The 26,494-nt window shown below is 43.7% G+C and overlaps 4 protein-coding genes across 10 annotated transcripts in view; 2 read left to right on the forward strand and 2 right to left on the reverse strand.

Annotated features, from left to right (window-relative positions):
• The first annotated feature begins 1,301 nt into the window (after positions 1 to 1,301).
• Positions 1,302 to 18,027, forward strand: LOC117579625 (GTP-binding protein Rhes). Its single transcript, XM_034265578.1, has 6 exons — positions 1,302 to 1,633; positions 14,353 to 14,447; positions 14,519 to 15,265; positions 15,381 to 15,574; positions 16,266 to 16,449; positions 16,518 to 18,027. Exons 3-6 carry the CDS (start codon positions 14,697 to 14,699, stop codon positions 16,924 to 16,926), a joined length of 1,356 nt encoding a protein of 451 aa, XP_034121469.1. The 5' UTR covers positions 1,302 to 1,633; positions 14,353 to 14,447; positions 14,519 to 14,696; the 3' UTR covers positions 16,927 to 18,027.
• On the forward strand, positions 9,861 to 10,929 carry LOC117579626. The gene is made up of 5 exons (XM_034265579.1): positions 9,861 to 10,053; positions 10,109 to 10,253; positions 10,310 to 10,435; positions 10,502 to 10,651; positions 10,714 to 10,929. The coding sequence occupies exons 1-5, from the start codon at positions 9,884 to 9,886 to the stop codon at positions 10,912 to 10,914; spliced, it is 792 nt and encodes a 263-aa protein (XP_034121470.1). The 5' UTR covers positions 9,861 to 9,883; the 3' UTR covers positions 10,915 to 10,929.
• LOC117579627 lies at positions 10,962 to 12,222 on the reverse strand. 2 transcript variants are annotated; one of them, XM_034265582.1, is made up of 3 exons: positions 11,831 to 12,222; positions 11,260 to 11,454; positions 10,962 to 11,188 (listed from the first exon to the last, which is right to left on the reverse strand). In XM_034265582.1, exons 1-3 carry the CDS (start codon positions 12,171 to 12,173, stop codon positions 10,968 to 10,970), a joined length of 759 nt encoding a protein of 252 aa, XP_034121473.1. In that variant the 5' UTR covers positions 12,174 to 12,222; the 3' UTR covers positions 10,962 to 10,967. The 2 variants fall into 2 exon arrangements, with proteins under 2 accessions (XP_034121473.1, XP_034121472.1); XM_034265581.1 differs by having other exon boundaries at positions 10,962 to 11,191.
• Positions 18,028 to 25,019: 6,992 nt separating the features above from the next.
• LOC117579432 (collagen alpha-1(XVIII) chain) overlaps positions 25,020 to 26,494 on the reverse strand; it is a 52,325-nt gene continuing 50,850 nt past the window's right edge. For 2 of the 6 annotated variants that reach the window (XM_034265314.1, XM_034265315.1), the window contains exons 23-25: positions 25,850 to 26,029; positions 25,561 to 25,791; positions 25,020 to 25,458 (exon numbers count right to left, since the gene is read on the reverse strand). In XM_034265314.1, the coding sequence (XP_034121205.1) occupies positions 25,365 to 25,458; positions 25,561 to 25,791; positions 25,850 to 26,029 (505 nt within the window). In that variant the 3' untranslated portion in view covers positions 25,020 to 25,364. The remainder of the gene's footprint in view (positions 25,459 to 25,560; positions 25,792 to 25,849; positions 26,030 to 26,494) is intronic. The other 4 variants (XM_034265318.1, XM_034265319.1, XM_034265316.1 and 1 more) reach the window with 3 other exon arrangements.

Genomic DNA, 26,494 nt, shown 5'->3' on the forward strand with positions numbered 1-26,494 from the left:
CTTCTTCATTGTGTTCCAAACGGCAAAAAAACATTGAAATTTCTCATAACTGCAAATTGTAAGAGTTGTGGTCAAATGTGGCTTTTCTGACTATAGACATTTTAACAATCATTTATTGGTCTACGACACAGAATAGGTTTTAAGGTGGGACTAGGTGGCACTCTATTAAAAAGGCTGTTGAAGGCCTCATTTTGACATACAATTACGAAGACATCGCCAACTACTAGATACCGTTCAGATTACAAAACACGTCGTAAAATCCATACTAAATAAAATGCATTCAAAAAACTGGATGAGTTAATCGTATCTTTCAATTTATGAGATATTTTGAAACAGCAATAAAATTGGTACTTTTTCACTGCACATGCTGTGCAATAATGACCGCTAGGTTTCACAGCAGATTTTTCGAAGGTGGCACCATCTATGAAAATGTCTAGTACGCGGCTTTAATGGTCAATCTTTTTTTAATACAGAGCGCCAAAAACCGCGTTTTGGTTTTAACTTTTAAAAATCGGTTTTGGCCACCAAAAGTGGTCATTGGGACCATGGTGATCCGTGAGGACATACCGCAGAATACAGACAACCGTTGTCTGATGGTGGCGTTGCGGGCTCCGTTGCTGCAGTTAAGCTCGGCTCGGGACGGAAGCAATTAACCATTCAGGGCATTGAATGGTTCTGCTCTGCTTTATTCTCATACTCGTAATTGCAGTCGGTCGAGCATCGTCCAGGTAAGCAGGACAGCAAGAGCGCAACGACCTAATCAGTCTCTCCCACTCAATAAATGACTTGATGAACATGCTGAAATGATTGCAAAGTCAACAGCTTATTTGCCATGCCAAAGACATTTCAAAATTCCTCCGACTTCCTCCGGCATTTGAATCAAAGTGCCTTGAGAGTAAGCACGATTTCTTAATTATGTGTACACACGAGTGTGAGTGAGTGAGCCAGCGAGCGAGTCAGCGTGTGAATGAGTGTAAGACTTGAGAGCGGGCTGGTGTTGACATTCAAGTTGGATGAAGTATAAAGTATCCTGCTATGGCAATGTGGGAAAGGGAACACCACGCTTGTTGCCGGCGCAAACTTTTCATTATATTTATGATACAGCTTGACTTTTGTTTTGTTTATTTAACTTCTTGTCAACCTACATAGCCAGGCCAATCCCTACGCAGAGTCCACATCAGAAACTCTCTCTGGCCCTGTTAGGTCACTGTTAGGGAGTGCTCATTGCGCAGGTCTCAGGAGTTCGTGTGCTGCAAGAGTAATGTGCTGGCTGAGGTTCAGGATAAACATTCGTCGGCTTCCGAGCTGGACGGTTGGGCGGCAAGCGATCCAAGTAACAAACGGGAAAACATTTGACAAATTTGTCATCATTCTATTCATTCATAAAGTGTGTTACTTTACGCGAAACACACTACGCGGAAAATCCTATAGGACAACGACACTCCGCTGTCTCGTGCTTGTTCGCGTCTGTACACCCGGATTCCCTGTCCCGGTGTCCATGTGCTCGTGCGACTATTTACTTGCAGGTATTTCCAGCAGTGTAAGCAGCGGAAGTGAGCGCACCACAAAGCAAAGTGATAAAAGAACACATAATAATTGCAAAGGACAACAAATTTCGTTGATGTTCTTACAGGTGAGCTAGAATTTGTCCTGCCCGTGTATCTCGGAAAACCTCACCCTCTCAGAAAGAAACCAATGTGGGAGGACATTGTTATCGAGGCGCCAATAGATTTTGTTATTTTCTCTAATGTAATTTGGGGACTATTTCATTTTATTTCGTTTTATTTGATTTTATGGCTGTTGTGTATTTGCTTTGCTGACGGGCTGGCAGGTTGGCAGTTTGGCAGCTGGGCCCCGCCTTCGTACACCTGCGGGACGGAGCTATACATTTACTTTCAAGACTGTGGTACTCCAGCTGTCCGACTGCCCGCCCCATGAAAGGCTGCTGGGAGTTTTATCCTGCTAGGCAGCAGTCCGAATACTTTATGGTCCAGCACTCGAGTGCATTACTGTTTCGGCTTTTGTCTTCCGCTCATCCACATCCCCTGGAATGGCTGTTCTTTTATAGTTGCTACTTGAATTTTAAACGGCTGTCATGAGTCTTGCTGATGTTGCAGCTCTTGTTGCTGTTTACCGCTGTTCCTTATGTTGTTCCAGTTGCTGTTGCTGTTGCTCTTCCTGTGCCTGCTGTATGCTAAGTAATGCCCCGAGCTGCTGCCAAGTTAGTCGTAAATCTTTGCTGATTAAGTTGTTGCACGACAAACGGTAAACTGAGGGAATTTTACATGCACAGGAGAAATATTTATATGAAAGCAAACAGAACCCACACGAGGACGCAGCATTTTACATTCTTTGCATATTTCTTATCTAAATTGTTTTCATTTTTGCAAGCACACTCTTCTACAGCCGAACAAGTGAGAAAAGGCAGTCGGGCCATTAGGCAGAACACACTGACTCTCACACGAACTTGACGCAGAAACAGGCAGAGGCACTGTAGCTGGTACTGGCACTGGCACTGGCACTAGCGTTTAGATGTACATCCTAGGCAACTTTTCAATGTCATTTGACGGCAGGCAGCATATGACATTAGCCATTAATGAATTAGAGAGCGAGAAGTTCAAGCAGTAGGATAGAAGGAGCTCCCCAGAAGGAGCACTAAACGTAACTCTCTCTGCTAATTGAGGACTAAAAGCGAAGCATGCTTTGTAGTCGAAGAACAGCCCTAGGGCCGTCGCAGTGCCAGTGCCCCTCACCGCCTTAAACATCTCACAAATCACGAATGCCGCCACCGCACCCCATCAAGCAAATCCAAATTAGAAGAAATTTGGTAGGTTAGATCCAGGAACCATCAACAGCTGCGCCCACGCCCGAAAGTAATTTGAGGAGCTGGCTTAACCTTTTACTCTGAGACAGCCTTCACTTCCGTCGCAGCCTTTTGCAGCCTTTCACACATCTTTTAGCACTTTGCCCAAACTTTGGAGCAGCTTTATAAATACAGACCCATACACATTCTTTATGTTTATGCTATGTGTTTCGTGCCTTCTTTTCCTACAAATCTTTTCAACAATTCAAAAATGTTTACTGGAACGAATTTATGGCCTGCCTTTTCACAGACCCACAGATACAGCTGTCCCAATGCCTTTACTCTCCTGACTTGGACCTTGGACCTTATGAGCACTGAAGCGGGCATATGTAGTCACCCTGTTCCCTTTCTGTATAGTTATAAAGCTGGCACATCGCAGGATTTTCCCAGTCACATTAAAGACAAATCGCAGAATGATAAATGCTGGAGTATTTTGATGGCTTTATCTGATTCTGATTTGGGGCTTTCATTGTAATTTAGCTTATATTGATAGAAAGGGAAATAGGTTAACGGATAGCTATGAAATCTTCTTCAACTCTTTAAGCTGTACGTTGCTCACTGTTATCCGATTAAATCAAATAATAAGAGTACACATCATATATCACATTGATTCTACATCCATTCCCTCTAAAATCAAGCAATCTATCACTTCGGAAAATCCATTAAAACAGGATGTTTCAGATCTGACACCGCCATTCCCGAATCCCGGTGGGTCGGCATGTGTTGGCGCAGTAAACCATTTGAGATGGCAACATTCTAAAAGTGGTTGCGGATGCGTCGCCTTTTTTATGGAATTTATGTAGCCGGCTCAATGATTTTAGAGGGTTCTCTTTAAAGCGCCAGATGGAAGCCGAATGCTTCCGAATAACTTCGACCGTGAAGTGAGTTTTGCGAGGACGATATGTCTGTAAATGGGCCTGACAATAGCAACAAGTGTCTCGCGTGTAGCGTTTCTTTTGTGTTTAGCCTGATGCGAGTGTCGAAAATATGGTACCACGAGGCCAAGGACGTGCCGGGATTGCCTATCGAAAAATGGTTGCGCACAGTTTGTTATATTTCCCAAAGCATCCAGTGTTTCAGATTCGATTCAACATACGTAATTATATAATATCCATGCTTGATCAATGCTTTAGTACCAAGATTATCCCTATCCCTGTCGTTGTTTTATAAATTTCATGTACGCCTTTTGCGAGGGTTTTAGCGACTGTCCGCCACAACTCATCTAGCATCTGCCACAAAGGACTCCCCAGCGTGGAATATAAATTATCGCATTATGCTCCGAGTCCAGCTAGAGTTGGCCCCACCACAACGGGCTACCAATTAGTATAATTACCAGGGGAAGGAAGATTTAAAAAATACTTTTAGTGGGTAAACACTCGCAGCAGTAGCTCGTGAAAAGAGCAGTGTCCCAGCAGCTGGCCTTAGTTCATATTAAATTGTTATAATTTTTAAGCAGCTTATGAATTGACCACGGACTGTTCTCCGGGATTGGGGGCACGGTCGACCCACTCCGGCTCGGTTGTTGCAAGTTTTGGGACAGGTGCTGCTGTGTGAGTGTGACCACTCAGGATGTCGGGCGCCTGCTAAGCCGACTCGTCGACATTATAATAACATCCATCATTCTGGACCATATAGAAATGACAACAACTGCCAAAGTAGCACAAAAGTAAAAAAACAAAAAGAAGGACAGCTCCTTTGCTGAGAATTTGATATACCCTTGGATTTCGACAAGCTGTATAAGCTGCTCTATAGTTTTGTTTGATAGTCTTTTCGTATCTAACTTAGGATTCATATATGTACATACATGTTTGCCAAGAACTCCCTGACAACTTTTTCTTTAACCGATCTACATCAATCTAACTTGTTGTCGTGCGTTTTACCGTGGTATATCTCTCTTCTGGTCGTTGGAAACATGTCGCATATTTTGTAATAACCTTCGGTAAGGGTATGAAAGCCACAACCATTGGACTACTCGTAGGACTGCTCGCTGTGTAAACAAGATGTATTTTTGTTTACCAAAATGTTGTTTCCGTTTCCACTGTTGTTGGCTGGGCTTTTAGACCTGGAATAAATGCGGTCATTTAACCTGCTGCTTTCGGCCTTATACCCGTCTTCACTCCCCTGCGTATACTTTTTATGTGGACAAATATACACTCTCATGCGTGTGTTTATGCATCCAATAATAAGCAATTTCGTGCACATAATTGAGAGTGGCCAGCGCTGAAATGGTCATTCCAGAGTAAATAGCCATAATTAATGTATACAACATGAATGTGAACTGACCAAAATATGAAAAAGTGACAGCAGAGCAGTAGCCTGGACATGGCTCATGGCTCTGGCTCTGGCTTTGGTCGTGTGCGAGAGGCAACAACATTGTTTGTCTCTAATGGCGCACAGTGGATAAAGGTTCAGCTTTTGAGTAAATGATCAGATATGAAAATACCCTGATAATAAATTCAACACAACCATATGGTGTTCGTACATGATCGCAGCACATCGCTTTGACTCATAAGACTTTGACTATATGCACGACTTCACGCAAAGCTCCCAAAGGATGATTACATATGTATGTTCTTTCATTCAAATTCTTGTTTCTAATAAAAATCATATTACAAACATCTATCCTATTTCAAATCGTAGCACAGAGGTGCTGAAATTGCTTGAGGTTTGACCACTGGATTGATGTGAATGATTTTCTTTCTTCATTTTATTGTTTTCGAATAAATATGTAAAACAAAGATTGCGTTATCCGCAATATGTGCTAAGGAGCAATCTGGTTAGACTTGATGTGCGAAACGATAAAGACTCTTCCCACTGTAAACAGCTCTGCGCCATAATGCGAAAACGCCACGTGGTGCACATTGAAAAATGGCAATAAAGGCGATTTCTTCATTGATACGCAAAGCAGCGATATGGTCGGCCATCCTCCTATTGTATAATGCCAACGGTATATTGAGTGGCGAATGTTTGAGCCTGAATATTTGGAAAGTGAGCGGGTGGGCGCAAGCAAAAGAGCATCAACCACAAAATTGGCAAAAAAATAACAGGAAAATGTACAATATTTTGGCGGTGCTTCGATGCTGCTCCGGGTGATTGCGTTGACAAAATCGCATTGACAGACGGGCGAGAGCGAAACAACAGACACATCCTGTGGATATTTGACGGCCTGGGGAAGCGTGCAAATGGCGGTGCCGGAAAGTGTTGGGGCTGATGGTGTGTGGTGTTTGGACACCCCTAGAACACAGGACACAGGACACAGAACATTTTCATTTTCATTAATATAAAAAGATGAGGAGCTGTTTGTGTGGGGCAAACTCAAATTAGATTTGCATGTCGTGCCAATGGAGGTTTACGCCGGGTAGGCGTCATTTGATTTTCATTTAATTTGTGAAAACACATTTAGGCGAGCGACGAGCTCTAATCAAGCGCAAAGCCTTTTTATTCTGATAATAGTAAAATTAAATAAATGCAAACGGCTGGGAAAATTTGAATTTGAATTTCGTTTGTGCCTTGGACCCACTCACAAAAGCTGCCATCCAAATTTATGCGCCCTATCTGGAGGGTGAGCCATTGTCATTGTCAGCGCTGGCGATGGAGATGGCGATGGCGATGGCGCTGACAGCTGGGGAGGGCTTCTCTGCCCCTGTAGCAGCCACCTACATCAGGCTCCATCAGTGTCCGCTTGGTTGTTGTCTGTCTTTTGTATCCTGCATCGCTGTGACACTTTTATTACAAAGGCTCATGAATTTTATTTGGCTCGCGAGCTTTAATGGCTGCTTCGCTCCTCCGCCGTGAAATGCCTGCTGGTCGGCCGCGGGTGAGGGTGCATTATTCCTGCGGAACTATTCGCCCAAGATGATCGAAAGAGAATTGTTTGCACAATGCGCTGTCCACAAACAACTCTAATTAAAAAACTTTTACGTTTAACCACTTGAGTGGGCAGACACACACGCATGGCTTCGTACTCACAAGAGGCTGTGGCATGCGGAGCGTGTTTGTGGCATGTGAGTGTGTGGCTAGACAATCAAAACTTTTTCCGCAACCAAAGAAACTTCAAAGCAGAGACAACGAAAGCTGAGAAAAGGCTGAGCCAAGGCGGAGCGCTAGGTCGGCAATAAAATTAATGAAGCGCCTCGGCTTTTAGCCGGCAGCCATAACAGAGACATTAAAGCGATTTGCTGGAACAGTTGTAGGTCATGTCGCTGCCAATGTCTATTTAAGTATGCGCACAAAGGGAGCTCAGTCCCAGTGCCAGTCCCAGTGTCTGCGTTTGCCTGCCATGAACTGCGAGGACAGTGGCCCTGCGGGACAGGGCCCGCCCTCGATTCTGTTGAATGCGGTGGCTAATCTCTGATGTACACTTAATTATGTGGCATACTTTTGATTGCTGGGGGACTCGAGGCAATGGAGAACAGAGAACCCTTTCAAAACTGAACCCTTTCCCAATGCCTTTTCCTTCGTCTTTATTTTCCGTTTTCCAGGCACTGAAGCTAACTCTGACTCTGGCATGTAAATTTAATTTAGTAAATGCTGTTAGCAAGGCAGCCAAGTATGCTGCTCTTTTTGACATTTTCATTTGACTTTACCTCCGCCCCGCTGTCTGGCATCATTGGCAATGCAAACATGCTGAGGAGGTAGAGCAGTCTCCCTGATCTGGATACTCATGAAGCACACTAGGATAGGCAGGCGGAGAGTATACAGAGACCCGGACAGAGGTAGAAACAGAGACATACATACGATAGACGACAGACGACACCGGGCAGAGCTTAACTAGTCCGAAATCCAGCTGAAAAAGTTCCCAGACAAAACTTTTCGTGTGCACAAAAAATTCTTATCAAAACTTGCACTGCGTTCCATTAATGTTGCACAGCTCCCTTTTCCTCGCCACCCTACTTGTCTGATGCAATAAAGCAATCAATTTCGAGCTACCCCTGCCCACCCGGTGCCACACCTGAGCCGACACCTTTGACACGGTGCAGTGAAAAGAAAAAATGCGAGTATCAACGAGCATCTGCGTTGGTTGATGCTGTCCGAGCTGCTCAACAGAATACATAATTGTTTTTAAATGAAACTCTTTGTCCTTGGCAGTGGCAACTTCCGCCCTCAACTCAGACGTTCAGCCCACCAATCACACAAACAATCAAGCAATGTTTATCTGATGCGCTCGATATCTCCAATAAATAAAATATGTACGCCTTGCATGTCAGCCCCAGCCAGCGAAGAACCATAATGAACGCAAAGTGCGCAAAGACTGAGTCACGGCTTATCCGACTGTCTCTATCCCGCTGTCCCCATTTTGTCTGCTCATTTGGACTATTTCTGTTTGCATTATGCGCTATTTGCACATTTGATTGAATAACGTTATATACACTAGGCATGCAATAGAATGATTAGGGCTCCCCGCCTAGCCAGTGATTGCGAGTGCGAAAGTACGACCTTAAGACACCCTAGAAAACACTTTCATGGAACTAGTCTATAATTGATACCCTGTACTCTTTATATCAGAGTTAAAAGTGAGTACAAACTAAGCTCAACCCAAGCTGCGTTTAGGAAGCCTTTCTGTTCGCAACTAAATAAAAGTGGGCGTGTTTTTTCTTGCTGGCATGCATATGGGAATTTCTCTGACTTCAAATGGGCAAGCAGTACTTATTTTCTAAACGAATTTTCCTAACAACGAATTACCTAAAGCGTTATGCTGAAATCAATGCCATTCAAACGGGACAAATGTGGAAGTGGTTTTCGCGGCAACCAATTCAAGCTCAGATTTCAGAGAGAGTTAGTAACAATAGTATAACCTGAGTTTCTGATAAATGTTGTCCATTGATATCTCTGACCGATACAAATTAACAATTTAGACGAAATTAAAACACGTATCTCTTATTTTATTAAATAGTTTAATATTAAAAAAAAAAAATTTTTCCTGAATCATCGGTGATGTCGTCTTGAAGCGTTTCAAATTGACACTCCGCTGTGATTATGAACGCTTGCAGGTCATTGAACAGATGCACTAAAAATGTATGTAGTGTACATTTTTAATATGCCCCATTCCACTTCGTTTGTTTACTCTCCACCAAAGTCATGGGCGATTAGGGTTCTCGAGTCTTCACATTTGTTTAATATCGGAAAACAAGCGAAGAGGATTAATTGGTGGCAATTTATTTTTCCATCTTTCGCTGTAATCGCCACATACGAAACGAGAAGGAACGTTGTGAGACGGGTTCAGTCAGTGTATACTTTCATATGTACGTAGTATGTATGTATGTATGTAACCTTATGACTTTTTCGAATTTTATATCTTACATTTCTTTTAAATCTGTCATCTACACCATTTCTTACACGAAAACGCAAATTGCCCATTACCATTTTCTCGTATCATATTCAAACGACTAAATGACAGTAGGACGGACTGACCGGCTGTGCTAAATATGGATTGATTCTGATCAAAAATATATATTTACTTTATACGGTCGGAAATGTTTCCTTCTGTGCGTTACGATCATTGGTTCGACCACAAATCTAATAATCTAATTACTCTTCGAGTACCGGGTATAATAACATAACGCCAGTCAGACTAAGTTGTATTGAAATGAAGTGCGCGTACACACTGTAGGCCAGATGCAGTGACAAGTTTTCTACAAATTAATGTGACATGGCAGCAATTAGTCCGACACAGACCTGGTCCGTTCTGCTACTAAATGATTTAAAACTTGTGAAAACTTTGGTCCTATGCTCTCATTGTTTGTCTGCTACATTTGCGAAAACTTTTAATTATTACACACTTGAGACTTGTTGTTCAATTTTTGGGCGATGCTTCCAGATTATAAACTTTTGTTCAGTTCAATTATGTACGTCGAGTCGAGAGCATTGTGTGTTCCAATTTGCTGAGCAAACTTTTCGCTTTCTGGGGGCCCATTTTGATGTGCAATTAGCGCCGGGAGGAATCGGAAATGGAATCTGGGCAGCGTTCATTTTGTTTCTGCTCATACTCGTCTCGACGTGCGCCAGTAGCTCTGGCATTTTATGTTAATAAATTTATTGGTCGCCATGTTTCAAACGGGAAAACACGTTTGGCCCTTCCGACCGAACAACCCTCAGCATCGCCGCCGATTCGTTGTCAAGGTTTACCTACAGTTTGTGCTTTTTGTGATGATAGGTCTGTTTCACTGGGTCCTCATGATAACAGCACTGGAGTAAGGTGAACTATTACAAATCTACATGTTTGTAATGCTCCCATTCCCTTGACAGCACCTGGACCGTTTGGCTGGTGCGCAACCATTCTACAGCCCTCCTTTTGGCATTTGTGGTGGGCACTTTCCTATTTCTGCTATTCTCGCTGAGCCGACAGATGAGGAGCCTGTGCTTCTTGAACTGGCTGACGACTCTGGTTATTGTGAGTACTTGGCTTCATGGGCACATACTAGCGAATTGTCTGGGTCTCTTCTCTAGGTGGAGTTTCTTGCCCAGCCAATGGCGTTGCTAATCGTCCGCACGGATCTTCTGTTCCTGCTGGCTGGCTTTCTGATCGTCACACTGGTAGTCGTCATTTTCACGCTCCTGGCAGCCATTATGCCGGTGAGAGAAAGGTTGCGGCATTCTTAACCATGGCAACCGGGCTATGACGCATTCCCTCTCACGCAGTGTGACCTTACAGAGGGTGGCATCTTCTTTTTAATTCTGTTTATGAGTGTCTTTGTGCTGAGCGTGTATTGCATTGTGCTGTTTCAAGTCATCGGCCTGGACTGGTCTTTTTACATATTCTCTACCCTATTTGCCGTTATGGTGGTGACCGTAAGAAATATGTCATTCTTCCGCCTGTCCCTTGCATACGAACACTTACGAGTCTTTTGCAGTTCCTAATGTATCATGTGCAGTGCATCATGGGAGGCAGAATCACCGAGGCCGAGCTCGCCGATGACAAGTACGCGGCTCTTCTTTTGTTCTACGAATTCGGGGCTCTGTTCATGCTAACCCTTTACTGGCGACCACAGATGGACCATGTACCAACAATGAGCACATGGAACCCCTTGAACTGGTCTCATCTAAACAACTGAATGCTTCCACCCACCCGCCATTCACGTTAATAAATACACTTGTGAAGCCAATTCTACTGAAGGTCTTTTTTGGCTAAACACTTATTCATTCGAAGCTCGGCCAGAGCAGGAAGGGGCTTTCCCATGCGGCAACCCGTGGGTCCGTTCAGGTGCAACATTACGTGATCACGACACCCAATCAGCCCGTCTCCATCGCAGTCATAGCCGAATCGCCTCACATAACTCCGGACAAGCCCCTCGGCACATCTGGCAACGGGCACGCATCCCTCGTAGCCTGCTGGGAACAGAAAAGCATCGGGTTAGAGCGTGGTCTGCGGCAGTTTGTTAAACGAGAGTCTGCATTACCCTGCGTAAGTGGGTTGTCCGGGTCACTAGTCCCCTGAGCGTCCATCCAGTACAGCCACGAGATGCGATAGATGCCACATGGCTTCCCCCCGCATGTTACTGGCTGATTGTCCGTGGCGGCGACAGCGATGCATGGCAGGCAGTCCTCGCTCGGCTCCACAGTCAAAGGCCGGAATGTAGTTATGCTCTGTGCAGCTGAAAAATGCACAGTTTAGAAGTAAGCGAAACTATTAGTCAAGTTAATTAAACCGATTGACTCCACATACTCTTGGCTGGATTTGGTAGCAGTAACTAAAGGCAGTCAGCTAATGAATATATGAGCATGGTTTTGGCCTTTATTTCTCAAAACGGGAAGAAATAGCTACCAGAATGTGCTCCAAGATTTGCCGCTGTGGCTTTTACTGAAGTCAGACTATAGTCTGACCTGCAAAAACTTATTAATAATATTTGTTTTCCTAGTGCCACAATAATTTCTGAGCGGAGAGATCAGCTGCTAGCGTCGCACAAAAGTATCTGATAAGGAAAAGTGTTCGAGAATTCATTAAGAGCGCTTGGAGCACTCGCCACTTACCCACGCCCGCTGCAACATCCAGAGATATGGGCAATGCCTCTGTGTCCACCAGCTCATTTCCCTTCTCCTTCCGAGTGATGTGCAAGCGCCCCAGATGGGGCCTCTGTTTTAAGTGCATGTAAATGGCGCCTAAGATGAGCAGCAGGGCGACGACGACAGCCGCCACACTCAAGAGATCCAGGGTGCTCCACGAGCGAATATTCCACCTCCGCTTGCGACGGCGGCTGGCAACGGACAGGACTTCGGCGTATTCTTGATGGTCTGCCACTTTGGCCCCCTCGACGTCTCCTGCGCCAAGTTCTGCCACACTGCTACTTGAAGTTCGATCCATTCCCATTGCCATTCCCCACGTCTAACCCAGTTTAAAACAGTCCTACCCGAGGGCTGTCCGAATCGCGACTGAGATGGCGTGCTCTCTGTGCTCGCCGCGGGTGGTGGACGAGATAACCCCACTTCGATTATCACTCAATGTTCACGGGTAATTGATGCTCGTTGGCTGCGGTTCTCCGTTCTCTGACCCGCTGTCCCACAGCCATTTCATTACGATTCTCACTGAACTTGTCGGATTTCTCCCTGCCACTCAGCGTCTCTCCAGATGTACCCTCCAGATTAGGTGTCGATTGCATCTCGTTCCGCTTGCCACATGCCAACTTATGGCAGCCCAGCCGCAAATGGGGAATCCAGTGTGGGCGTGGGACAACCTTGCGCATTTATGTGCGCTTATTGTAAACAAATATGAAATATTGTGAAAACTTTCATAGCGAGCGAAATCGGAATGAAAGTGCAGGCAACGGCAACAGCAGGCACTTTTACGAGCATAGTTTTGTCCAGGGGTAGGCGGCTGTGCAGGGTAAGCAGAGTAGCACTGCAACGGACGTGTATGGACTCTGCGTGAAGTGTCACTTGTCATACGACAAACTTACACCATAAGTGCCATAATCTGTCAATAGCAAAGAAACCTTAGTTCCAATATCCGCTTGTTTTTCGTCAAAAAATGTCATAATCTAATCACAGCTCGGTGGCACTGTGAAACATTTTTGTGAACTTAATAATAGTAAGAACACGTTTAAATTGAATGTTTTTAGATTATATGTCTTTTGAGGTGCCATTTAAATATATGTCTAAAGCCTACGCTGTAATAGGTGCACAACAAATAACAAAAGTCCGACATCATTTAGTTGATTATTCCATGTTCTCATTGTGGCATTCCCGTATTCACACGGCACCCACTTCCCATGCCACTTTTATCAGAAAATGTCGCCATTGTCTCAAGTCAAGGCTTTTCAGTTGCCATTCTTGCGAAGGCGAAAAGTAATTTGTGCGCTTTCCCACACTGAGCGGAGGCGAATGAAAGCACAAAAAGCCAAATTCAATTATGGAAAAACTACCAGTAGTTGCGATAACCGGTCTTTATTCCCAGTTACCAAAATGCTCAGTGCTCGGATTTTTGCTCGGACCCTGTACTCGGCTCCGAATGGGTGGCGGTCGCCTTATGCTCATGTGCGACGCCGATGCCCCCCATTGTGTGCGTAATAATATGCGGTAAATTCTTTTCTATCAAATTTTCCACTCCAATTCCTTCTGTGAGCTGGCACTTAAACGCGAAAAGAGAGTGTACGAAAATGAAGAAAATGAGCGGAAATCTGAACACGAGTACGAGCACTTGGGTCACTCGATTATGGCGAGTGTCGAGCACCGAAACGGCGGTAACTGCACTTTCCGGTCTCCGTCCTGATTGCCGTACTGTCGGGGTTCCTCCCTCCGCTCCGCTCCACTCTCGGGCTGCTGTGCTGCATGCGATATGCATGAGTTAAGCCAATGTTGCCGTTCCGGCTGATGTATACGGAGCACGTAGCATGCTGAAACAAAGTTAATTAGATTTGCGGCAAGATGCCCATTATCGGTCGACAAGGGGCTCGGGTAGAAGAAGCAATCCTTTTAATGATCCAAGTGTATCTATTTGGGATTTTTAATAAGATAATAAATAAGAGAATATGCAAAAATATGTTGGAGGGAGAACTTGTTCAGTGGATTTAAGATTGAATTTAAACTAAATGAAAGAAGATTTTCTACCGAGCCTACCCTTAGGCCAAGATACATTCGAGTCAAAACGGAGGGAAATATTTATAGAGGAGATTCCCAAACATATTTTGTTCACGCTTTTCATTTCCTTTCCCATGAGAAAATTCTAGAAAATTGCTCTTTTGAGATTAGGCATTAGCCCTCTTTTGGGACCAGATTTTCATATGATTCCGTTTTGGTTTCCGACTGCCGGGTATGTCCTAGTCGATAATGCTTCAACTGCTGCACTTTTCCTGCCTTCCTTGCATTTTATGTGGTTTATTCGCCTGGAATGGGCCTGAGGCAATTACCGTGCTTAATGGCCTCCGAAATGTTTGGCTCCCCTGTTCTTCACTCTTCCCCATGTATCCATTTTTCATCCTTTTAAGCAGCTGGCGTAACTTTTTATATTTACGAGCTGAATGCATTTCTACGTTTTACATCCTTCTCTCTTTTTGCAGCTGAAGGAGCAGGCGTGGCTAATGCATTGTAACCAGCTCAGGGCGGTCTAAGGGCTAAGTTACAGCATTAAAGCAGCATAAATCGTTCAGGGCTAGTACGTACAACATATGCAAATGTCAGCCTGTTGACGGCAAAGTTGAGTGATTGAAAATGCAAATTTTACAGAGGCACGACAGTGGCAGTGGCAGTGGCAACCGCAACTGACTTTCGGAAGCTGCTGAAAAACAGGCAATCAACAACCAAGCAAAGCGTATCATCGCACCATCGCACCACCGAGGCAGCCAATTAACCCACCTACGGAGCCGACGACGTCCATTAAAGTGGCGGAAATGATACAGTCAACATGTACCGCTGCAAAAATTGGTTTTGTGCACGCAGCAACAACAACAACTACGTTGATGTTGCAATAAGCGAACCAGGAACATTGCCAGCACCCCCATCCTCATCAGCCACAAGCCCGGCCACAGCCACAGCCACAGCCACAGCCACGACTAACAGCTTTGGCATCGGCATCGGGAACGCACGCTACAACAACAACAGCAGAAGCGGCAGTGGCAGTGGCAGGATCAAAAGCAATCAACAGACAAACGCCATCGCAGCACCAAACAGAGCCACACCCACCGCCGATGAGGCAACGTCACCACAGGCTGGAGCGGGAGCTGGAGCTGGAAGCGGTGCCTCTCATGTGGTCACCTTTCTGGATGATACGGCAAGCGGCAGTAACGGAACCGTGACCAGCAGCCGAATAGTGACCACGGCCGAGCTGCACCAGGCACACATGCTGGAGCATCACTCCAACCTGGATGCCATTGAGCAGGCGGATGATTTCATCTACGGCCCCGGTGCAGGCCTATCGCTATGCGATGATAGCCTCCCCTCAGCCAAGAACTGCTACCGACTGGTCATGCTCGGGTGTGTATAATAAGAATGGACCACTGTCCAGGGTCCCCTTTCATCTCAATCTCAACCTCCAACTCAATTCCGAATTTCGAATTTCCAATTTTCATTCCAATCTGTCGCTTTGCAGCTCATCACGTGCCGGCAAGTCTTCGATTGTGGCACGTTTCCTGGGCAATCGATTCGAGGAGGCATACACGCCGACCATCGAGGAGTTCCATCGCAAATTATATCGCATACGAAACGAGGTCTTTCAATTGGACATTTTGGATACTTCTGGCTATCATCCGTTTCCCGCAATGCGTCGTTTGTCATTTCTAACTGGTGAGTTCTCCCCTCCCTCCTCTAAACCCACAAGCCACAATAATCGGGTGTCTATGATGTCTATGGATCTGGACGTGTGTGAGGTCTCACCGCAATCGTATGAGACGCACGTTTCATCGCTTAAGTCATCGACTCCCTTCCACGGGCGCTATTTAATGTCCTATAAATTTTCATCAAAATCAGCCCCATCTGCCATGCTTCCAAGCAAAAGTTTGTTGGTGTACCCTTTGAGAGGATAATTTTGACATCTGATTGGTTTTGCAATATCCGATGTACATATTATGTCGTTTAAGAAGGCGAAAGCCATTTTCATTTAGCAGCCCAATTGCAAGAAGACACACTTTAGGTCACTGATGCTTATAATCTTCGAAACTGTTTGGTTTAATCCAACCTTTATTTCTTACGAATTTAGGGTATTGATGTACAGTGGCTTTCAGCTATTGATTTGTCCTCTTTCGTTCACCCGTCCCAGTAGTCAACCAACCCCAACTCCCAGCCCACTTCCCGACCTCATAAACACATACATATATTAGCATAGCGGAGATGAGCTTCTGCTGTTGGAAGCGCTTTATATAGTGTCTAGGAAATTGCGAGTGCGTAGGTCACAGTTGTGAGACCGTAAATAAGCAATAAATTTGCATTTGCTAACGACGATTAATGTTCCTTTTATGGGCTTCGGTTACGCTTCCAGGAGATCTCTTCATACTGGTCTTCAGCATGGATAGCCGCGAGTCCTTTGAAGAAGTTGTGCGACTTCGCGAGAACATCCTAGAGACAAAGTGGGCGGCCCTCAACCCCGGCTCGGGCTTCAAGAAGAAGAGTCTACCGAAGATACCCATGATACTGGCGGGCAACAAGTGCGATCGTGATTTCAAGTGAGTTTGACAGATATTTAAAGGATACCTATGATACATATAGTGCAAATGTTTCCGGTATCCTACAGGACCGTGCAACTGGACGAGGTGATGGGCTACATCGCTGGACAGGACAACTGCTGCACCTTTGTGGAGTGCTCGGCGCGCCAGAACTATCGCATCGACGACCTTTTCTATGCATTGTTCATGGTTTCCAACCTTCCCCTGGAGATGACCCCGAACCACCATCGACGCCTGGTCTCCGTCTTCGGAGCGCCCTCGCCGCTGCCGCCGCACGGATCCGCTGTGGGCGGGACCAAGAAGAACGCCCTCTCGATCAAGCGGCGGTTCAGTGACGCCTGCGGAGTGGTCACTCCCAACGCCCGCCGGCCCAGCATCCGCACGGACCTGAACTTGATGCGGTCCAAGACGATGGCCCTCAACGAGGGCGAGAGCGTGCGCACCACCTCGCGCTGGAACCGCTGCGCTCTGATGTAGACACCAGAGCGGTGTGATAGTAGTAAGAGCGGGGTCCAAGCGGGATCCGGACGGACTTGCGGCCATGCATGGCGCCGTATTTAATTATAAACACAGCGTTTGGGTGATTTCGATATTATGGTGTAAATACTATTAGAGAGTCAGCATTGTGTGTTTGATCTATTAATTAATAATGCATATAGCATTTACTCGCTACATTCGTTATTGTACTATGAACAAGCTGAGCGTATAACATATACATACTATACATATGTATGTATTCAGCTATTCCATGCATAATTAATCACTGACTCACGTTCTGCATTACATTGCATGCCATTCACTTCTGTCCGAGCACCCTTGTCCCGTGAACCCCTGAATGCCCGTGTCGTGTGCACTTGAAGCTCCGTTTTTCCATTTTCATTTTCATTTTCCTTTACACAATAAATTGTACCACTTTCGATTTGAATTGTAATGTTATTGTAATGGAGGTGGTTTTGATTGCACATTTACTTGACGCACACAAAACCAAAAAAGCAGAGGACAATAATGTTAAAACGTATTTGGAATTGTGGGACTCGAAGTGTTATCCAATTTAATTTTAGATTTAACCAATTGAATTTACATGAATTGATATCGAATAATTATTAAATTGTTATTGTTAGTGTTGAAGATGCAATTTTGGGATATTTGAAAATTGTTCTGTTCTGTCATTTGTACACTCCTCTCCACATTCTACAATTCTCGATACTCCACCGACAATTGCATATCATCCAAAAACTATAACCGAAGCACACCGAATCTAGAGAGTTAATCTTGACCAACTAGCAGAAACTCTACTGTAACACTTGTACACCGATCAAAGCTATCCTAGCCGCAACTATAGTTAACTATACTGCAGAAAGCAAAATACTCACTGAAATGTAAACACTTTTAGCGTTAAACCGAATTTAACAGATCTGTTCTCGACTGGATGGATCGATGGATGGATGGACGTCCGGTCGGGAACAGCTCCGGGAGGAAGTTTAGCAAATTCGAGTTTCAATGTACCAGTACCCTAAGTAACAACAAATTTCGCGGATTAACATTTATCAAAGTATTATCGATAATGGAATAACAAAACATATGCGTTTCATTCCCGCCATGAAACAAAGACCAAACTTTATATGTAGCTATACAAGAGAAACATAACAATGGCATAAATATCAATGTCAAAAAAGAAGATGAATTAACATACGAGTTATTAATACTTAAAGAATGTTTTAGGCTATTACCCTTAACAACCAAAATATATATGTATACATATTACATTATAATATATTATATTATAACAAAGTGCAAATATTTACAATTTTCGCGTTGGGCCAAAGTGCAAGGATATTAATTAAATTATTACTATGTATAAGGTCAGGAAATATTCAGACGATTGTTCTCTAAAGTTATAATGATTTATTGTACGAATAAGCATGAAGCTAACTTTTTAATGCTTTGGAGTTGCATTATTTATTTACATATTATGTATATTATATTGCAATGATTTAATTACATTAAATACAATATAAAATACCAAATCCGTTTTTGATTGCCAGATAAAAGCTTATTTGGGTTTCGAACCAAGCAAAGTTTTAAGCTTTTATCTGTAGGGAGGTGCTTTTAAGTTTATGTTGGAACAAGGACTCTATTATTTTGAAAGCTCGTATATTTAAGCTTATTTTTGGGTACGTAAAAGCGCCGCTCCAAGCGAATAACAAAAGCTCTAAGGAGTTGACAAAACAAGTAAAAGTTCCACTGTGATTTATGCAGGATGCATCAATCCAAACTACTTGTCCAGCATCCTTGTTGTACATGCACCAGATCATTTCATATTTCATAAGAAACATATTAAATTTCTGTCCTACTCCATCCAATTATATCCTGTCCAGTTATCGTGACACGCATTGTCTCAAATTACAAGGCATTTTCCGGGAAAATTTTCTCTTTTTCAGACGCTAGCAAGGTCCTAAACAATTTCCGGTTGGCCGTGGAAGTAAGTGGAACAGAAGCACGTGCACGTGGCGATGACGACAACACATTTACTCCCAATTGAACAATGAAAATTCCGTGAAAAAGGCTCCGTGGAAAGGGCGGTGGTAGGAGGGGCCTGAAACTCAACCCAGACACAGACCCGGCATCCGCTCAAAAGTGCAGTCAATTTTAATTGCTTGTCTGATCGCAGACAGGGGCTATTAATAGGCTTGTATGATATACTGGAACTGGAACTGGGACTCAGGCCATGTGGCTTTCGGGGCCGTTAGCTGCCGTTCGCTTATGCACTCGATAATCGCTGTGGTTGGATGGTTGGCCCAGAACTGCAGGCCACTGGACTGCTCTCCCCTGACACCTAATACAATTTGCATATGAAATTTCCGTCTGCCAATTACGATTCGGCCAAAACAGATTAGTTCCGAAAAGCCAAATCATAATTTGAATTATGCATTCGCTGCCGATCCGCCTCGCCGACTAATTAAAAGTAAAGCATTTTAAACCATTTGTTTCGATAGTTTAATTTGCGCACGGCGAGGGTCACAGATAGTTTAATTGTGCTGTTACGGCCGTTGACAATGCCATTGCCAATGCCGTTGCATTGGCGGAAATGGAAAACCTTGACTTTACCAGACTTTACTTAGCGCCTTGTAGTTATCCACCGGCTGGCGGAAAAATAAACGGAGAAACAAACAGGACGATACCGTCTTCAAGTCTGCTAAGCCAGCCCGCGAACAACAGTCAGCAGTATCGCTTGTCTTTTACGTATTTGCTTATTGTGTCTGCAAACATGGCTAACAACTTGAGTAATGCCGGTGACAATGCTGGTATTGCCACTTGTCACTTGCCGCTTGGTGCAATGCCGCCCCGCCCACACCTGCGCTTGCAAAATCTAATGGATGAAGAGAGCGAGAGAGAGTCGCTGAGTCGTTGCCTCGTTGCCTCGCAAGTTGTAAGTGCCCAAGTTTTTCAATTAAAAGTTGCTACCTTTTCTGTGTTACTGCGGCGGCATAACATAAATACGCATGTGTGAGAGAGAGAGTTCCTATATCTAAGCGAGCATTTCCTGACTTTTGCCTAATCATGATTCCGCTGATATATCAATAAAGCACTTGGCAGGGTCGAGTCGGAGTAGGATCCCGTCTACATTATAAATCAGCAGAAACCAAGAAGCAAAACCCCAGCAAAACAAACAAACAGCAAACGACAGGTGTTGAAGTCGAGGGCATTATAAATTCATACGAAAAAATACCAAAACGTCAAACAAATTGCAAGTTTTCAGTTGCATTTCCGCAAAACGTAACTGAAATAATACGTTCGTTGCCAGCAACCCAGCAGAGTATGCAACAAAACCCGTGGCATAGTGCCCGACCCCTACCCCAGCCCCACATCCTTGGTTATCGGATGGCGATGTCGGAGCACAGGGCACAGAGCTCAGAGCACGGAGCACCGACAAATTGAAGGTAGGCCATGTTGCAGCCTGGGGCAACGTCTTCGACTTTCAGCATGCCTCTTCTCCCTCTCTGCGACCGTTTCAGTGTGAGTTTTTGTGTGTGAGCGACACAGCAACTGCACTATGGGGAATTTTACCACTTTTTCTGAACAGAACTCATTTTTTAAAAGTCGATCAAATAATATTTTCTTAACCAATATAAGAAGAAGAATAACACCAGGTTTCGAACCAAACCACCTATTGTTGATAGAATTGAGTCTTAATGATAATTTTTTTTAGAAGTTTTTTTGTATGTTTGAAGACTTTGACCATAACTATTCGACACCGAATTGTGATTGGATTGTATTATTATTATAGAAAGAATGAAGAAATTATTTTTCAGTGGCCACTCCCGTTCCCGTCCAGCAGCTTTGCTTATGATTGTTTTTTTTGGTCATTTTTTCTCGATCAAACACTCTGCCTCATGCGCGTCACCGGGGAGGGTGGTGAGCTAAAAGGGCGTGTTGGCGGGAGAAATGATGTAGATGACAAATGGTACCTCTCCCGTTTCATATTAGTTTTGTCTTGTTTTTGATTTTGGTAATTTTTGCTTGCTTAGCTATAGTAGCTCTAGTCTAGTTGTGTTTAGCTCTAATTTTCCTCGAATATTAGCCTAACATCTATCTTTCCTGCATGCTCGCGACCGGTTCGGTTAATCGCGCCGCTCGTCATGCGGCAGCGCCCCTCGGTCGGTTGGTAACAGGCTTTGGCTTGGTGTCGCATGGGCCACTTGATGGTGCAGTCATTGCATATCAACGTCCAGACAAAATGATATACTGACTGAGTACCGGGTATAAAAGTTCTTATTCGTTTTTTTTTTAACAATTTAAAAATAAAAGAAAAAGAAAAATGTGATTTTATACTGAAGAAAAGGCGTTTTCTGTTTTACATGTTTTCAAAATGCCTTCCTCTCACTTTCTCCACTAACATCAAAAAAACGAAATTTATAAAATGCTATATGCTGTGGAAGTTACTAATTTTTGCCTCAAAAGGGTGGTCAAATTCCCCATAGTGCACTGCAGTGGCTGTGCACTGACTGCTCTGTGCACACTGACAAGTTGAAATGTTGACGGCTCACTGACATTGTCTAGGATGGGTCGGTATGGGTGTATAGTCGTATGTGTGTGTGAGCGGCATGCATGTAGGAACGATATTGTGGCTCGCCGTTGCCGCTCTGCGCTGGAGAGTCTCATACAAAGTTATGCAAATTCCGATCCGCTGTCGCTGCCGTGTTGACGTCGCTAGGGCTGTGGGCGTTGCATTGGTTTCTGCGGTTTTGGCATGCATAATTGTTGGTTTTTAGTTACACGTTGAGCGGCCCAGCCCTGAAGTCTCTCTCTTTTTCCCTATTTCTCCATACTCGTATATGTACCTGATATTTGTCCGCCGAACTTACTTGCCGTTTGGCTGTTGACAGCCATTAGTTATTTACGCAATGCATAGAGATATATGAAATTGTAAGATTAATTTATTTTAGCATATACTCCCACATAAACTCTAATCCTTTGGAAGCTTCAAACCATCTAAAAGCATGCATGAACAGCAAGAACAGTTATTCTCAGAGGCCCAGGAGCCTATACAGGCTTCCTCTTCTTCCCACTCATCATAGTAATATGAAGCACATTGAACTCCTGCGAGCATTTTATTTTGATTGGAATCCATTCATAATTCTGGGCAATTCGAAACCCCAATCCTATAGCTGTGATAGATTGTAAATCACCTACGCACAGAACCATAATCATATCTCAGACATTGGCTTTTTTTGCTTACCCTGCTCCTCGAGTACAGGGTCTGCGGGGGCAATGGGGGCTATGAGGCTAAGGGGCTTGGGGCTATCATCAAAAAACAATTCTCTGCGTTGCGTCCGCAGAATAATGGACGCTAGGCCGCTCGTCTTGATAAGCTTAATGATAAATTGTTTTTATCCGTGACATATGTAAGTACGTGTGTGTGTGTTTTCGTGGGCGAGTGTGTGTAGAACTTGTTACGGATGCTGGATGCGTAAGTTCTGTGGCTTGCTGGGAGAAAGTTGGTTGTTGGGCGGTTGTTTTGTGCTCCGCTTTCAATAAAAAAAGCACATCGAATTGGAGGAGAAACGGTGGAGCGGGGAAAACAAGCTCGGAAAACTTGTAAATGCGCTTGGGAACAAAAGTGGAATTAAATAAGCTCACGGCTAAATGTGTTATGATGAATGACATTGTCAGCCGCACACGGAATTTAAAAGTTTGCTTGCCCGGAGACCACCCGGAGACTTCCTCCAGCACGGTTTATAATTGAAAATTCCAGTTATTCGATGGTGCCTGGACGCCGGCTATGGATGAGCTTACCACGGACTCTCTTTCTACGACTCTCTGGCCGCACAGCTAATCAACTAATACAACATTTTCGTATTCATTCATTAAATTAAAATTTCATCCCGCTCATCTGGTTAGATTGCTTTGTGCCTAAGTGCGGACGCATCCCAATCCCAAGACCAATCGCAACTGTTGGCACTCTTCGGCTTCCTGGCTTGTTTGCTTATTTGCTGGCTTCTGACAGGCAGGGCTGACAGTCGCATCTCCGGCTCAGCGCTCTGCCCTGGCCCCGTGCATAAGTATATGAAGATGAATATTTGTATATGTATTTGTTTTTGTATCTTTATTGGCATCGGTATCTGTTTCACTGCTGTGCCAACAACCAAATCCTGACACAGGAAACCTACCCCTCCACCAACCGAAACTATGTGCTGCTTTTCCATTGAAATTCATATAGCATCAATGGCTCCACAGAGTATCGAGGGCCGCGTGGCTCTTTTTCTTTGAAATCATTTGCTTTAATTCAAGTGAAAAATTATTTAAATTGGTTATCAAACGTGCGGCTCAGACAAACATCGATGTGGTTACGGATGCAGGTACACGTGGTATACACTCTCGTTTATTTTGGGGGAATGGAACAGCATTTTCTTTGTTTTTCTTCCCTCTGTATAAAAAGCTTTGTTGCCGGTCTGTGGCATTTAAGTTTGGAAATGGAAATTGATTTCAAGTTAAATGAAAAATATTGATCAAAGTAATTTCTTGGCATTCTCGCCCCGTAGTTGAATACGTAATATTCTTTTATTTAGTGAAAAATGTATGCGCCACATAAAATATTTTTCGATGAATATAGACTGCAATTGAGTATTGCTCCAAGGGGACTTGTTTATATGCCAGAAGTGTTCTGCTTCCTTCTTTCCACATTTGTATACACATAAATCAATTTTTATAAATATTAATATTTCATTGAAATACATATATTTATCCTTACCATTCAATAAATCAGTTTATCAATTCTTGTTTGTGGAGTGTTAACACAACAATCAAATTTTTTTTCTACTTATCGCTTGGCGTTTAAGAGAAAGTTTAAACCTCATAAATTGTTAATCTGAATACTCTCCAAATAATTACAATTACTCTCCAATTTCAGTGTATTCGATAGTTTAGTTTTTATTATTTCGTATTATTTATTTAAGTTATTTCATCAATATTATGTTATGCTCTTTTCACTTCATCATAATTTATTATAGTTTAGACTTACGACTAGAGGGTTGTTTTCTCCTGTTTCTTCTACACTTCAGTTTTGATTTCACTAAATATGTATATAACTATAATGCCGTCTTCTGGCTGACTCCATGCCACCTATCCGTCCGTTTGTATTCTGCCTTTGTTGTTTCTTGTTTAAATTAATACCTTAACTGTCGTTACAATTACATTTAATTACATTACAATGTTTTAGTTGGAAATGCATTGATTAAATGCAAAAAGAAATTATGTAACTAACTATATTTAGAGTTTAGTTAAGTATCCGTATTCGAATTTAAATAATTACGAATATTACACACATGACACACTTGCGCATATATGCATGCTTTTGCGTGTGTGTGTGTGTGCCGGGATGTGACTATATAATTTAATTTACTTTTATCAGTATTGAATTTGTTTGAATTGCGCACTACACTGTAGAAAATCTCTCTCTGACCTACGAAGGACTCTGCATACATACAAAACGTTCATAAAACATACGTAGTAGTAATTGTAAGTGTATGTATATCCTATGTAAGTTCTTATAGACAGGCTAGAGTGGGATGCATGCGATAGTTTAAAAACGGTTTCGTATCGTTTCTTAATTTCATCGTTTCCTTATAATTACACACATTTAGAAGTCTTGTGGTAAAAATACACATTTATACACGCATATACAGAGTCATGTGGGATATGGGATATGAAGTATTTGATGTTACCCGGGTGCACTCTAAGTAAGAGACTAATTTGGCCAGTAATGCGTATGCCCAGGTCCTGTAGGCCTCTGGGCTTTTCCGACTTGGTAGTGATGCCAGTGAATCCAGTGATTCAGATGCCCTGCTCTTGCTCTGTGAACGAACTTAAGTAATTACAAAAATTACACTATTAAGTTAGGGCTAACATTAGGTTACAAATTACAAATTACAGACTACAAATACGATTTCCTGCTTGTACAAAAATTGTTGTTGCCTTGTCCTGAACATAAAGTACATTTGATATATGTATGTGTAAATATACATATATACATATATATATATATCTATATATATACATATATATAAATATCTCCGATATATGTGTGTTTGTGTGGTATGTATCGTACTTCAAATTACATGTATTTATATTAGGTAATACCTACGACAAGTATTTATGTATGTACGGTAATATATTGTTTTGTATGTACTTATATGCATCCTATTCTCCATCTGTCGTCTGAGTATTCTCTTTTTGGTTTCTGTTTGGAATTCGCTGATTATATGCATGGCCATGATTTACGTTTACATTTAATGTGGGTGTGGTGTGTCTGTGCCAGTGTCCGTGATTTGCCTTGTTCTTGTTCTTGATCTGGTTCCTCTTTTATGTATGAGAATGGTTTGTTCTGCTATTGTTCTTCCATGGGACCATCCCGTTTACAGCAGTAAATCGTCCAAATGCGCTGCATACTCGTCTGCTGTACGGAACTCCTGATTTTGGCTGCGACTGGGACCGCGACTGTGACTGTGGCTAGGGGATTGGGGATGGGGACGGGGATAATGAGCAAAGTTTGGGTGGGCCATAAAACGTTAATGCCAAATCAATAATGCCAAAGCGTACACGTGTAACTACCTGTCCCTGGCGTCCCGCTTCTTCCGCTTCCGATCCTGAGAGAGAGCCTCTACGCAGAGCACAATTAACTTGCCATCGCAGGGCTGTCGCTTCTGCTCGAGCAGCTTATGACCCGCGAGATCGCTGGCGTACCCGCTCTTGTCGTGGGCACTCGAATGCCAGGCATCGCAGTATGTGTCCATGGAGCGCTCTCCATTCGGTAGCGATCCATGCCAGACCATCTTCAAGGGCCTGAAGTTGTAGAGAATGTGAGCAACTTCTTTGATAGATTGATAGAAAGCAGCCTTACCATAGCGGATCCGTCATCACATTCTTGCCGCTGAAGCTGTAGATGCGTGGCGCCTGGGAGAAGAATCCGCCCTGCCCGTTGAAGATGCCCTTCCACGAGTTGAAGAGCACATCGCCGCGCGTGTTCACCACGGGCAGGTCCCGGTCAGCCGGACGGACAATGGAGTCCAGGTTTTGTACCCTGTGGGCGAAATTCAGCGTTTCATTTATGTGCTAGTACTACAAGGATCAGGTTTTGGCCATCATACGAGCGGCAATTACATGCGAGCAAACAAATGGCCATCAAAAGAAATCTGGGGGGAGGCAGGTGCTTTGCTACGTGCGTTTCCCGCACCACCTATATTCGCTTATTTATTCGTGTTTTCCTTCATATATTTAGCCGCTGCTAGCCTACCGGAGTACTCGTACTTCCCATTCAGCTGGCGCTGTGTAAATAAATTGCACGAAATTGTTTTCAGAAGCTTTTGTTCATATTTTGAGCCCTGTTCCCCTTGGCTCTCACCCAGAAATCAAGATTATGGGCCAACTAATGAGTTTCCCGAGTGTCGGCTCAGCGACGTGGCGTATAAGCATGCCGAAAACGGTTGCACGGCTTTGCGCTCGGATTGCGAGGGGGCTTAATGCCAGAGCCAAAACTAAGCAGGAA

The sequence above is a fragment of the Drosophila guanche genome, unplaced genomic scaffold (genome assembly GCF_900245975.1).
Source record: "Drosophila guanche unplaced genomic scaffold, DGUA_6, whole genome shotgun sequence".
In the NCBI taxonomy this organism is placed as follows: Eukaryota; Metazoa; Arthropoda; class Insecta; order Diptera; family Drosophilidae; genus Drosophila; species Drosophila guanche.